Source organism: Saccopteryx bilineata, chromosome 1, assembly GCF_036850765.1.
Source record: "Saccopteryx bilineata isolate mSacBil1 chromosome 1, mSacBil1_pri_phased_curated, whole genome shotgun sequence".
Taxonomy (NCBI): Eukaryota; Metazoa; Chordata; class Mammalia; order Chiroptera; family Emballonuridae; genus Saccopteryx; species Saccopteryx bilineata.
This window is the reverse complement of record NC_089490.1, coordinates 307,195,497-307,209,944: the sequence shown is the minus strand read 5'-3', so window position 1 is coordinate 307,209,944 and position 14,448 is coordinate 307,195,497. Positions and strand designations below refer to the sequence as shown.

General features: G+C 44.5%; 1 protein-coding gene across 1 annotated transcript; it reads right to left on the bottom strand.

Moving 5' to 3' along the window:
• Positions 1-512: 512 nt before the first annotated feature.
• On the bottom strand, positions 513-3,298 carry RNF26 (ring finger protein 26). Its single transcript, XM_066246837.1, has one exon. It carries the CDS (start codon positions 2,695-2,697, stop codon positions 1,399-1,401), a length of 1,299 nt encoding a protein of 432 aa, XP_066102934.1. The 5' UTR covers positions 2,698-3,298; the 3' UTR covers positions 513-1,398.
• Between the last annotated feature and the right edge of the window lie 11,150 nt (positions 3,299-14,448).

Here is a 14,448-nt window from a genome sequence, read left to right as displayed (position 1 = left end):
CGACTGGGCTAAGTGAGCTGGAGACAGGCTTCAGGAGTGCTGAGCTTCAACTCCCTGCTCTCCACCAGGAGGACCCACGGCCACACTCTAGCCCATCACAATGCCACTCTGCTGAGACACAAATATAAGCACCAGCTCCTCCAGAGATCAAAGACGAGACACCAGACAGCAGGAGCCCCAAGTTCCCTCCTAGGAAGAATAGGAGAGGAAGAAATGAAATGAGAAAGTTCACACTTCACTCCACTAGGGCTTAATTCTGGCAAAAATAGAAAAATATAGGGATTTCCAAAAGCTGTATGTGTAAGGGCACAACTTGGAGGTGATGAAAGCTAATCCAGCCATACCTGGTATGGGCTGTTCCAAGGGCACAGTGCTCCCACCCTATCATCTCTCTTCCCCCACCAAGTTCCCCAGAGACCACACTCCTGACTCCAGCAGGACTGAAGGGCCATGCTATAGTGTCAAACCCTGACCAACTGCTCACCCTTGCAAGGATGCACACAGAGGCTGTCAGAGTTGTCAACAAAACTTTATTCACTGGAAATGGCCAGAAGACTCCTCAGGGAACTGCATGCCCCTAGGCCCTGGCCCCTACAGTGTTTGGGCCCTAGTGAAATATACACAGTCTGCCCTCCCAATGCCAGGGAGAGACAAAAAGGGGAATGCTATTTTTCTCTGTGATGTGGGGAGCAAAAGGGGTATGAACAGAAATCTGGTTATGAGGCTCCCAGTGGAGCTGGGGTATGAAGGTTCATGGTCCCAAAGCTGGGTGCAGATACCCAGGGCAAATTCTTGACCCCAGCTGTTGGGTCAGGTCAGGAGGAAGCCTCATAAGATCATAAGCAAAAGTGGTAGTTTTAAGGGCATCTGAGATACTACCCCAAAAACCTACCAGACACACAAGCTCTGGCTAAAAGCAAGGTTCACCACCATCCCAAGGCCCTTGAGTTGCCAAAACAACCAAATGACACTGATATGATGTTTTGGCTGCAGAAGTTGGGGAAGCACTAGAAAGGAGGCAGGGGGAGGACCTGCAGATCCCCACCAGAAAACCCAGAGGCAAAGAGGTGGAGCCCCAGAGGCTGGCGTCTGGGTGGGCCTTAGCAAGCTGGGAGTCCACAGCAGTCTGACATAGTGACACACCCACCACTCTCAGCAACACAGGGACTTACAGAGTAAAGAGAAGCTATTATCCAGCCCCTACCCAGGTCACAGTCTTCCAGGGTATCCCACCTCGATGTCCTGGATGTATGGCTTGGAGGCTTCGCATGACAGCCATAAGGGCAGAAGGGGGTACCGGCCAGGACCGAGGTCAAGTGTTAATGCTGTCCTGGCAGAGGTGGCTGTGTGGAACATAGAGCATGGAGCTGAAGGGGTGGGCAGGGAGGGAGGGTGTTTTCAGAGGTAGACATTGAGGGTCTGCAGAATGCCCCTGCGGCAGAGTGGGCAGTTGCGGTGGTAGACTGGGTGACGCATCAGGATTTCAGTGCAGGCCTGGCACAGGCACAGATGCCGACAGGGCAGAAGCAGCACCGTCTTGCTCTGGTCCTGGCAGATGACACACTTCTTCCGCTCCTCTTGCTCCTTTAGCAACTTCCATGGGTCTTGCCCAGCTGTAAGCTCCTCCTCATTGAGCCTCTCCTTGCCCCAGGCAGCTGACACTCTGGCCATTCTGACTTCCTCTTCTGCCTCTGATCTGAGCTCTGCTTCAGGAAGAGTGTCCTGTTGCCAGGTCCTGGATGAGGGCACCCTTCTAGGGCCACCCTGGGGAGCCCCAGGTGCCCCTCCCCAGTTTGGCCAGCTTACCAGTTGCAGGCTGCGGCTCCAGACTCGGCGCCAAGCCTCCAAGCCCAGTGCTAGGCGAGACAGCCACACAACATCCTCTCGAAGCCGGTGGTAGGATGGCCGGGAATGGAGCTGACTGAGTGCCTGGGTAGCCAGCCTCATGGTGAGGTCCGGGTACAACACAGTCACTATCACTGCCAGCATGCAAGCCAGCAGCACCAGACCAGTGAGATTGACAAGCACAAAGCTGGCCAAGAGGCGGGCAGCTGAGGCCAGTAGTTCCAGTGCTAGTTGGCAGGGAGTCCAGAGGAGGATGGCCATGGCCACAGCACTGCTGGAAATGTGAGCTAGGAAGGTAGCCATAACATCTGTCATCCTCCACAGCGGCCCCATCACTGCATCCCATAGGGCCAGCAACAGGGAAAAGAGGTTCTGAGTGCCAATAAGGCAGATGTTGACTAGGCTGTTGATCACGTAGGCCACCAGGCTCATGGCAATGGCACAGATGTCACAGGCCTGGCGCAGCAAAGCATGGCCATTGGAGACCAGATTGAGGACGCCCCGGTGCAGTATATCCCGGCTCCTCAATGCTCCATGAGACGCTAGGTGCCCCAGGAGCTTTAGGCTTTCCAGTCCAGAGCAGCAGCTGTACAGCAGTGTACACAGGGCCTGAAAACCCCCAAAAGAGATCCGGACCAAAGCTTCGATCAAGGCCATCAGTGAAAGCAGGACTCCACGGCCCAAGTGCAGAAGACTAGTCAGTACAGTGTGTGGAAGGTTGTAGATAAAGGTTAGGAGCCAGGCCCCAAAAGCCAGGAGGGAAGACATCAGAAGGAAGTTGAGGTCCAACACCACGGTCAGCACGTCCAGCACGAGGGCTAAACCATTCACTACCAGGTACACAGCCTCCATGATAGGGCTATGGAGGTTAGTCAAAAAGAAGTCTGGATCCTGCTTGGGGGTAGGGGGAGAAAGGTTGCCAATATATGGGGGTCCGGTCAGGGATTAAATTAATTTGGAAGGGAAGTGACAAGTCTCCAACTAAGGGAGAAAATCAAGAATCTGACAAAGGGGTGGGTCAGAGGTGAGAGGGGTCTCAGCGGAGGAAACGGGAGCCAGGTGTCGGTCCAGGAGTCTCGGTTTTGAAGGCGGGCTTTTTGGGAGGGAAGGGACCAAACATCTCTAAAGTGGACGTGAGCCGGGGCTGGAGGAGAGCCTTCAGCTTTGGAGACCTGGTGGTGGCGTTCCACGGCCAGGCAATGAGTCAGAACGAGAGAAGACCGGGAACGGTTGGGCTCCGCCGGGGCCGGGTGGGAGGCGCGGGCTGGGCGCGAGCTCGCGGTCCAGCTACGCAAGTGCCCCTGTCCCCGCCCGGCCCCCGTCCTCTGGGCTCGCGGCGCGTTGCGCCCAAAGAGGGAAAGGGAAAGGGTGTCAACCTCAGCAAAGCCCAGGTGCGGCCTCCACTCTGCTGCGCGCCGCCATCTTGTGTGCGAAGAGGTAGGGCCAGAGCGCGACAAGAGGGGAGGTAGGACGAGCGCCGAGCAATCGCGAGGGCCAACCGCAGAGAACGCCAGGCACTCATTGGTCCATTTGAACGGCGCCCAAGCTTATTACTTCCCAAGGAAAGGGCGGAGACAGATGGAAATCACCGCCCTCTTTAGGCGGTGATTGGTCAGTTAACAGGCAGAGGCGGGATGTCCTTCTAGCCCCGCCCCCGGAAAGAGCAGGACTTGGAACTGGGCTAAATACTTTGGGTGCTGTTCTTTCTCTTTATTTTTGGGAGTTGTCTTTTTAGGTGAGTTTGGCAGTCGCTGCCTCTGAACTGGGCTCTGGAATTGCGCTGTCTCCGCAGCCTTCTCAGACGCTACCTCATCTTTCTCTATTCGAATGTTCAAGTATTCTTTCATTTATTGAGCTCCTTCCTACAAATGGACTGGGATACAAAAAATGCTCTCAAGCAGTTCATAAAGAGCAACAGATTGTTATACGGGATTCCCAACTTGCTATTCCAAACTTTCCTCAAGCTCCATCAGGTTGTCTCAGCATCCTCAGATGCCTTTGAGAAAAGGAGGCCACAGACTAGGAATAGCTCATCCTCCAACCACAGCCTCAATTAATTTATTTATTTGAGTTAGATACCTAACTACGTATCTACAGTTTAGGAGCTCCAGGTTACTCAAGAAAATTTCCTTTTCTTTAGTATTCAAATAATAATCAAAACATATTTGAGATCCCATCCCAAATATATTGTGAAGCCTGGGTGTTCTCTACTAGCACCAAAGATACTTAGGGGTTTATTCTTCCCCTGGTCACCATTGCTTTAATTTCCTTCTTGTAATGAACTCTTCTCCACGTGGGCCTAGACTCCAGAAAGTGTCCTCCTTCATCCCTCCCTGAGCACTGCCTGAATCATTCATTCCCTAACACACCACTGATAAAAAGCTGAGGTATTGACAAGAGAAAAATTCTGAGATGTTATAAATTAAGTTATAGCTACTGAAGAGAAAGAGACAGGAATAGTTAGCCAGTTAATATTTGTGGCAATTAACAAAACTGTTCACATTCCAGAATGAATATTGGAGCTTTGAATCAACCTTCTACTAGTGACCACTAGACTCCACTGCATCCTGCATATATTCATGAACTTTCAGGACTGTTGTCTGTGTGACTAATCAAAAGTAGTAAATATTTGTGTTATTTCGGTTTTTGTTTTTTTAATTGGGTTGTTGGGGTGTGGGGGGGTTGAGTGTTGAGCTGCCTGAGTCTGAATTCTTTATAAATTTTGTATATTGCCTGACCAGGCGGTGGCGCAGTGGATAGAGTATCAGACTAGGATGTGGAGGACCCAGGTTTGAGACCCTGAGGTTGTCAGCTTGAGCGCGGGCTCATCTGGTTTGAGCAAAGCTCACCAGCTTGAGCCCAAGGTCGCTGGCTCGAGCAAGGGGTCACTCGGTCTGCTGTAGCCCCCGTGGTCATGGCACATATGAGAAAGCAATCAATGAACAACTAAGGAACCGCAATGAAGAATTGATGTTTCTCATCTCTCTCCCTTCCTGTCTGTCTGTCCCTATCTGTCCCTCTCTCTGTCTCTGCCAAAAATAAAAAATAAAATAAAATTAAAAAAATAAATTATATTAATCCCTTATCAGATTTATCGTTGGCATTCGATTATCTTCTCCCATTCAGTAGGTTGTCTTTTTGCTTTGTAGATGGTTTCCTTTTGCTGAGAAAAATCTTTTTAGTTTGATGTAGTCCCATTTGTTTATTTTTTCTTTTGTTTCCTTTGCCTGAACAGATGTCAGAAAAATTATTGCCAAGATAAATGTCAGAGACTTTTCTGCCTATGTTTTCTTTCCTACTGCATTGTTGGTGGGAATTCAGATTGGTGCAGCCACTATGGAAAACAGTGTGGAAGTTCCTCAAAATTTTTTTAATTTTTAAAGATTTTATTTATTGATTTTAGAGAAAGGAGAGAAAGAGAAAGGTTGGGGGGAACAGGAAGCATCAACTCATAGTAGTTGCTTCTCATATGTGCCTTAACCAGGCAAGCCTAGATTTTTGAACTAAAAACCTCATCATTGCAGGTCAATGCTTTATCCACTGTACCACCACAGATCAGGTGAGAAACATTAAAAATGGAATTGCCTTATCACTCAATAATTACACTTCTGGGTATGTATCTGAAAAAATCCAAAACACTAATTGGAAGAATATTTGCACTTCCATGTTCACTGGAGCATTTTTTACAGTTGCCAAGATATGGAAGCAACCCAAGTGCTCATCAAAAGATGAATGGGTAAAAAAGCAGTGGTACATATATATATATACAATGGAATATTACTCAGCCATAAGAAAGAATGAAGTCTTACCATCTGTGACAGCATAGACGAACCTAGGGGATAGTATGCTAAGGGAAATAAGCCAGAGAGAGAAAGACATTACCAAATTATTTAACTTATATGTGGAATATAAAGAACAAGATAAATGAACAAACAAAATAGAAAGGGACTTATAGATACAGAGAACTTACTGATAGATGCCAGAGGAGTGGGGGATGGGGGACTAGGTGGAAAAAGTGAAGAGATTAGAAGTTCTCAACAGTTGTTACAAAATAGTCACAGGGACACAAAGCACAGGCAATATAGTCAATAATGTTGTTGCCCTGGCAGGATAGCTTAGTTGATTAGAGCATTGTCCTGAAACACAGAGGTTGCCACTTCAATTCCTGGTCAGGGCAAATACAGGAACAGATTGATGTTCCTGTCTCTCTCTCTCTTCCCTTTCCTCTCTTGCTAAAAATTAATAAATAAAAATTAAAAATATTATGTTGTAATAACTATGTATAGTGCCAGGTAGGTACCTGAAATATTGGGGAGGGAGCACTTTGTAAAGTATATGATTATCTAACCACTATACTGTACACCTGAAATTAATACAAAATAATCCTGAATGGAAACTGTAATTGGAAAAGAACTTTTTATAGTAGTAACTTTTTTTTTATAGGCTGCTGCCCTTTCACCATATCCTATCCCCCTTTATGGAAATTCTTTCAAACAATTTACAGTACATTTTTCTTCCCTAAAACATAATGTATAAAAGCCCTCATCAACTTCAGAACTAAGGACATGTTTATCTTTTTCACATACTCATGCTGCTCGTGGTTTAGACTTTATGTCCCAAGACCTTTTCTAGCTAGGAATATGGCTCAATAAATTTTTTTTTTTAAAAAAGGTTTTTAGCCTGACCTGTGGTGGCGCAGTGCATAAAGCGTCGACCTGGAAATGCTGAGGTCACCGGTTTGAAACCCTGGGCTTGTCTGGTCAAGGCACATATGGGAGTTGATGCTTCCAGCTCCTCCCCCCTTCTCTCTCTCTCCCTCTCCTCTCTAAAAAAATGAATAAATAAGTAAAAAAAATTTTTTTTTAAAGTTTTTATATCCTGACTGGATAGCTTGGTTGGTTAGAGCATTGGCTCAAAGTGCAGAGGTTGCTGGTTCAATCCCTAGTCAGGGCACATAAAAGAACAGGATGTTTCTGTCTCTCTCCCTCTCTCTCTCTTTTCCCTCCCTCCCTCCTTTCCTCTCTCACTAAAATCAATAAATAAAAATTTTAAAAAGAGCCTGACCTGTGGTGGCGCAGTGGATAAAGCGTCAACCTGGAAATGCTGAGGTCGCCGGTTCGAAACCCTGGGCTTGCCTGGTCAAGGCACATGTGGGAGTTGATGCTTCCAGCTCGTCCCCTTTCTCTCTCTCTCTGTCTCTCTCTCCTCTCTCTCCTCTCTAAAATGAATAAATAAAATAATTTTTAAAAAATTTTTTTAAAGAATTAAAAGGTTTTCAGCCATGCATTTGTTTGTTTAACATTAAGCAGCAAACCTTTACTGAGACAAGGGGGCTGAAGTGGGTATTATATTGCAGAGCAAGGAGTGTGCTGTTTCTTTTTTTTATTATTTTTTTTTTATTTATTCATTTTAGAGAGGAAAGAGAGAGACAGAGAGTGCTGTTTCTAAAACTCCACTAGGTTTTTCCCTAGACTCCAGCTTCCCACTTTGTTGCAGCTTTTTTTTTTTTTAGATTTTATTTATTTATTTTTAGAGAGAGAGACAGAGAAAGGGGGAGAGGAGCAGGAAGCATCAACTCCCATATGTGCCTTGACCAGGTAAGCCTGGGGTTTCGAACCAGCAACCTCGGCATTCCAGGTTGACACTTTATCCACTGTGCCACAGGATAGGTCAGGCTGCAGCATTTGATTTTACAGAACAGTCCATTTCTACTGTCAGCCCAATCTAAACTCTAACCACAAAATGCTAATTTCTCTAAACAAAAGAAAATAATACAGAGATTTGTTTTAGTATCCTGCCCAGGCCGTGGCTATTGTTGCTGGTATTGTTTTTATTGTCCCACTGTGTATTTTAAATCTTGGAGAATATACCCACCTCCTATTCAAGATACTTGATACACAGGAAGGGAGAGATGAGAAGCATCAGTTCTTCATGTGCCACCTTAGTTGTTCATTAACTGCTTTCTCATATGTGCCTTGACAGGGGGGCTACAGCAGACCGAGTGACCCCTTGCTCGAGCCAGCAACCTTGGGCTCAAGCTGGTGAGCCTTGCTCAAACCAGATGAGCCTGTGCTCAAGCTGGCGACCTCAGGGTCTCAAACCTGGGTCCTCCACATCCCAGTCCAACACTCTATTCACTGTACCACTGCCTGGTCAGGCCTTAATCTATCTTTAGTTCTTAATCTACCTTCCTGCAACACTTGACACCAGTGATTACTTCCTCAGCATTGTTCCAGGACATTACCCTCTCCAGTAATCTTTCTGTTTCTGTCATGGCTTCCTCTCCTCTCTACATGATGATTTTTTTTTTTTTCTGTATTTTTCTGAAGCCGGAAATGGGGAGAGACAGTCAGACAGACTCCCGCATGTGCCCAACCGGGATCCACCCGGCACGCCCACCAGGGGGCGACGCTCTGCCCCCGGGGGGGGGGGGCTTTGCTCTGTTGCGACCAGAGCCACTCTAGCGCCTGGGGCAGAGGCCGAGGAGCCATCCCCAGCGCCCGGGCCATCTTTGCTCCAGTGGAGCCTCAGCTGCGGGAGGGGAAGAGAGAGACAGAGAGGAAGGAGAGGGACGCCTCTCCTGTGTGCCCTGGCCGGGAATCGAACCCGGGACTTCTGCACGCCAGGCCGATGCTCTACCACTGAGCCAACTGGCCAGGGTCTCTACATGACGATTTTTAAATCTTTGTCTTCAGTCTAAATCTCACAAAGTTCAGGTTTCGACTGTTTCCTGAACATGGACAGTTCTTAGATATCTTACTAGTGCTTCCAACTCAGTTTATCCAAAATCAAACTCAGCAAACTTGATGTGCCTGTACTGTGTGCAATTAACCAGCCAGATTTGCACTTCAAGAAAGGCCTTCTTGGAGTTGGCAGGATCCTCTAAGACAGTATTTCCATTAGTCTGGTACCAAGGCCTTCCCTTTGAGTGACCTGAGGTGTTACTCAACCAAAGCCACACTGAGTGAGCCACCTTTGACTCAGCTGACAACCCAGCTGTGGGCAAGCAGAGGTTACCTGTGGCCAGATTTCTTGTGACAAATGAATTACTACCAAACATTCTTAAGCTAGAAACCTATGGCTGAGAGTACCATGTGACCACAATGCAAAGAAGTGCTGAGATGGCCCCCTCGGAGAAGCCAAGGTGCTTCCCAGTGCTGAGAGGTTGTAATCCACTCCCCTTGAACTGGTCATGAAAACAGTGGTTTGGTTTTGATTCAAGCAGCATCTCTACTAACTAGAGAATGTTTCTGTTTTTCTCCAGGATTGGTTTTCAGATAAAAGCTAGTTAAAATCCACAGTTGCCATAGTAGGGGTTATTATTTATTCGGAGGCTGGAGAAGGAATACTGGAGGGTGTTGATGGAAAGAACTGATACCAACTGACTTTAGGGAGGAAGTCCAAATTGTTTAGTAGTGTGAGTCTCAGTGATTGAGAAGAAAATAAACTAGATCTTGAGAAAACTGAATGCCTGGGGATGCTATCCTTGCAGAATTCTAGAATGGAAGATGTAGTGGGCTCTAAGGGGCCTACTGGAGCAACAGTTGGTTTCTGCAATTTCTGCTGGACCTTTTTATTCTGCTGGGTGAGAGATGCTAGCTGAGACTAGAAGGGGTTTACAGAGGTTGTAGTACTTGAGGATTAAGAGATAGAATAAAACCATGAAAGAATGTCTAATTTAAGAATTTTGTTCTGTAGTATTGTGTGTACTATAAACAACCTCTTCACCTTCTCATTAAGCATTTAATAAAATCTATATTATCACCATGGTTTTAGAGTTGAATTTTGTTTCCTTTTGGATTTAATTTTGCTTTTATTTATGCAAATCATTTACAGGGTCCCAAAGTCAAAACTATACAAAAGGTAAATTCATAGAAGGTTTGCTTTCATTCTGTCTCTGCCTTGTTCCTTCCCAGTACCTCACAAAGGCACAATGGGTGGTTTCAGAACTACTCAGAAATTAATACACTATTTTAAATAGTGGCTGAGGAACATTTGCAATATTAATTCATATTTTTAAAATTGTGTGTGTGTGTGCATGTAGAGGTAGCTGAAACATGCATGCTTTTTTTTAATTTAAGGATATATATATATATTTTTTTTTTTAAAGAAAAGGACTAAAGAAAAAGCAACTTACAGTTTTAGCCATTGATTTAAAAGATTGTTGAGGGCAAGTCTATGATAACAGGACTAACATGGTTAGTAAAGATAGAGGTGAACAAGCCAGAAGAATTTTGACCAAGAATCCAGGAACATTTTTTGTACCAAGTGCCCTGTATGGCACATAGTTGGCTTTTTACTAGACCTGACCTCAGCTGTGCTGATCATGATAGCATTCACTGAAACAATAAAGAGTATACAATATTTCTGGATCTGCCCTAAGATGAAACATCTTGGAAAAGCACATATGAGCTCACAAATGCTCTTGTCCACATGATGGGAATACTGGCTAACTGCTGTTAGAACAACTAGATTTAGCCTGACCTGTAGTGGCGCAGTGGATAAAGCATCAACCTGGAAACACTGAGGTTGCCGGTTCAAAACCCTGGGCTTGCCTGGTCAAGGCACATATGGGAGTTGATGCTTCTTGCTCCTCCCCCTTCTCTCTTTTTCTCCCCTCTCTATCATGAATAAATAAAATCTTTTTTAAAATTTTAAAAATTAAAAAAAAATAAACAACAACAACCAAAAAAAAAACACACTAGATTTAATTTAGACATAATACTAAAAGAACTTGAAGAGTTAAGAAAAAAGTTTGACCAGGTGGTAGCACAGTGGCTAGAGCATGGACTGGGAATGCTGAGGACCCAGGTTCAAAACCCCGAGGTCACAGGCTGAGTGTGGGCTCATCTGGCTTGAGCACAAGCTCACTAGCTTGAACGTGGGGTCACTGGCTTGAGCCTGGGATCATAGACTCCCCATGGTCGCTGACTAGAAGCCCAAGGTCGCTTGCTTAAGCAAGAGGTCACTGGCTCAGCTGGAGCCCCTGCCCCCTGGTCAAGGGACATATGAGAAAGTAATCAATGAACAACTAAAATGCCTCAACTATGAGTTGATGCTTCTCATCTTTCTCCCTTCCTTCCTTCCTTTCTGTCTGTCTGTCTCTTTCTCTCTCTCACTCAAAAGAAATAAAGAAAGAGAGAGAGAGAGAGAGAGAGAAAAGAAAAGCTAAGAAAACAATGCAGCCCTAGCTGGTTAGCTCAGTTGGTTAAGAGCATCATCCTGAAACAAGGTTGCAGGTCTGACCCCCAGTCAAGGCACACACGGGAAGCATTCATATAAGGCACAACTGAGTGGAACAGCAAACGGGTGCTTCCCTTCCCCCTACCCTCTCTCTCCCCTCCTTCCTCTGTCTCTCTAAATCAGTAAAAATAAATTTTTAAAGAAAACAATGCAGTGTTTTTCAAATAAAGATCAAGTCATGGAAAAATGTAAAATAAAATTACCCTTTTTTAATTATTATTTTTTTTTATTACAGAGACAGAGAGAGAGAGAGTCAGAGAGAGGGATAGATAGGAACAGACAGACAGGAATGGAGAGAGATGAGAAGCATCAATCATTAGTTTTTCATTGGGACACCTTAGTTGTTCATTGATTGCTTTCTCATATGTGTCTTGACTGTGGGGCTACAGCAGACCAAGTAACCCCTTGCTCAAGCCAGTGACCTTGGGTCCAGCTTGTGAGTTTTGCTCAAACCAGATGAGCCCGTGCTCAAGCTGGCGACCTCGGGGTCCCAAACCTGGGTCCTCCGCATCCCAGTCTGATGCTCTATCCACTGCGCCACCGCCTGGTCAGGCTAAAATTACCCTTTTTTTAAGCTTAATATTTTTTTCAATTACAGTTGACATTCAATATTATATTAGTCTCAGGTGTACAGCATAGTGGGTAGACATTTATATAACATATGAAGTAATCCCCCTGATAATCCTAGTACACACCTGACACCATATATAGTTATTACAATATTACTGACTATATTCCCTATGCTGTACTTCACATCCCCATGACTATTTTGTAACTACCAATTTGTGCTTCTTAATTTAAATTTTTTTTTCACCCAGCCTCACAACTGCTCTCCCACCTGGCTACCATCAGTTTGTTCTTTGCATCTATTAGTTTGTTTGTTTATTTGGTTTTTAGATATGCATAAGTGAAATCATATGGTATTTGTCTTTCTCTGGCTTATTTCCACTAGATCCATCCATACTGTGACAAATGGTAAGGTTTTATTCTTTTTTATGGCCAGGTAATATCACATTATACACATATACCACATCTTCTTTATATAATCATTTACAAATGGACATTAAGGTTGCTTCCATATCTTGGCTATCATAAATAGAACTACGAGCATAGGGATGCATATATATTTTCAAATTAGTGTTTTGGATATCTTTGGATAAATACTCAGAAATGGAATTGCTGGGTTATAAGGTAGTTCTATTTTTAATATTTTTGAAGAATCTCCATACTGTTTTCCATAGTGGCTGCACCAATTTGCATTCCCATCAACAGTGCATGAGTGTTCCCTTTTCTTCACATCCTTGGCAACACTTGCTGTTTGTTGATTTATTGAAGATAGGCATTCTTTTTTTTATTTTTATTTTTTTATTTTTTATTTTATTTTATTTTTTTTAGAGAGGAGAGAGAGAGGGAGAGAGAGAAACAGAGAAAGAGAAGGGGGAGGAGCTGGAAGCATCAACTCCCATATGTGCCTTGACCAGGCAAGCCCAGGGTTTCAAACCGGCAACCTCAGCATTTCCAGGTCGACGCTTTATCCACTGCGCCACCACAGGTCAGGATAGGCATTCTTTTTGTGTGTGTGTGTGGCAGAGACAGAGAGAGGGACAGATAGGGAAGACAGACAGGAAGGGAGAGGGATGAGAAACATCAATTCCTTAGTTGTTTATTGATTGCTTTCTCATATGTGCCTTAACCGTGGGGCTACAGCAGACCTAGTGACCCCTCGCTTGAGCCAGCGACCTTTGGCTAAAGCTGGTGAGCCCTGCTCAAACCAGATGAGCCTATGCCCAAGCTGGCAACCTTGGGGTCTCGAACTTGGGTCCTCGGCATCCAGTCCAATGCTCTATCCACTGCGCCACTGCCTGGTCAGGCGAAGATAGTCATTCTGACACCTGTGAGGTGATATCTCATTATGGTTTTAATGTGCATTTCTTTAATGGTTAGTCATCACTTTCCATATGTCTATGGGACATCTATATGTCCTCTTTGGAGAAGCATCTATTTAGGACCTCTGCCCATTTTTTATTTGAATTATTTATTGTTGTTTTTTTGTGTTAGGTTGAATGAATTTATTATGTATTTTTGGATATTAACTCATCAGATATATCATAGGCATATATATTCACCTATTTAGCAGATTGTCTTTGTTTTGTTGGTTTCCCTTACTGTGCTGAAAATTTTTTGTTTGATATAGTCCTTGTAGTATAGTTTGACATCAGGTAGAATGATACCTCCATTCTGTTTTGTTTTTTTCAAGATTGCTTTGGCTAGGGAGCTCAGTTGGTTAGAGCATCACCCTGACATGCCAAGGTTGCAGGTTCAACCTCAGGTCAGGGCACATACAAAAATCACCTAATGAATGCATAAATAAATGGAAAAAATCAATGTTTATCTCTCTCCCTTACTCTCTCTCTCTCTCTTAAATCAAGCAATACATTCCGAGAGAGAGAGAGAGAAAAAAAAAGATTGCTTTGGCTGTTAGGATTCTTCTATGGTTCTATATAAATATAAAATTTTGAATTATTTATTCTAGTTCTGTGGAAAATGCCATTGTTATTTTCATAGAGGTTCCATTGAATTTCTATATTTCTTTGGGTACTATGGACATTGTAATGATGTTGGTTCTTCCTATCCGTGAGTATGGTATATGCTTCCATTTATCTGTATTCTCTTTGGTTCTCTCTTCAGTTTCTTATAATTTTCTGAGTACAGGTCTTTGACTTCCTTGTTTTAAATTTATTCCTATGTATTTTATTTTATTTTATTTTTTCTGAAGTGAGAAGCAGGGAGGCAGAGAGACAGACTCCCACATGCGCCCGACCGGGATCCACCCCCCAGCAAGCCCACTAGGAGAAAATGCTCTGCCCTTCTGGGGTGTTGCTCTGTTGTAACTGGAGCCATTCTAGCACCTGAGTTGAAGGCCATGGAGCCATCCTCAGCACCCAGACCAAGTTTGCTCTAATGGAGCCTTGACTGTGGGAGAGAAAGAGAGAGAGAGAAAGGAGAGGGGGAAAGATGGAGAAGCTGATGGGGGCTTCTCCTGTGTACCCTGGCCGGGAATCGAACTCTGGATTTCTGCATGTGAGGCTGACACTCTACCGCTGAGCCAACTGGCCTGAGTCTGTATTTTATTTTTTGATGCAACTGTAAATGAAAAAGTTTTTCCTGATAGTTCACTATTGGTGTATAAAAACAACTGAGCCCTGACCAGATAGCTCAGTTGGTTAGGGCATCATCCTGATATGCAAAGGTTGCCCGTTTAATCCCCAGTCAGGGCAGATACAGAAATAGATCAATGTTTCTGTCTCTGTCTCTCCCTTTCTCTCTCTCTCTGGAATTAACAAATTAAAAAAATGCTTT

What these genes read in the sequence shown, in the direction of transcription:
- RNF26 (XM_066246837.1), bottom strand. Translation starts at nt 2,697, where the DNA reads ATGGAGGCTGTGTACCTGGTAGTGAATGGTTTAGCCCTCGTGCTGGAC.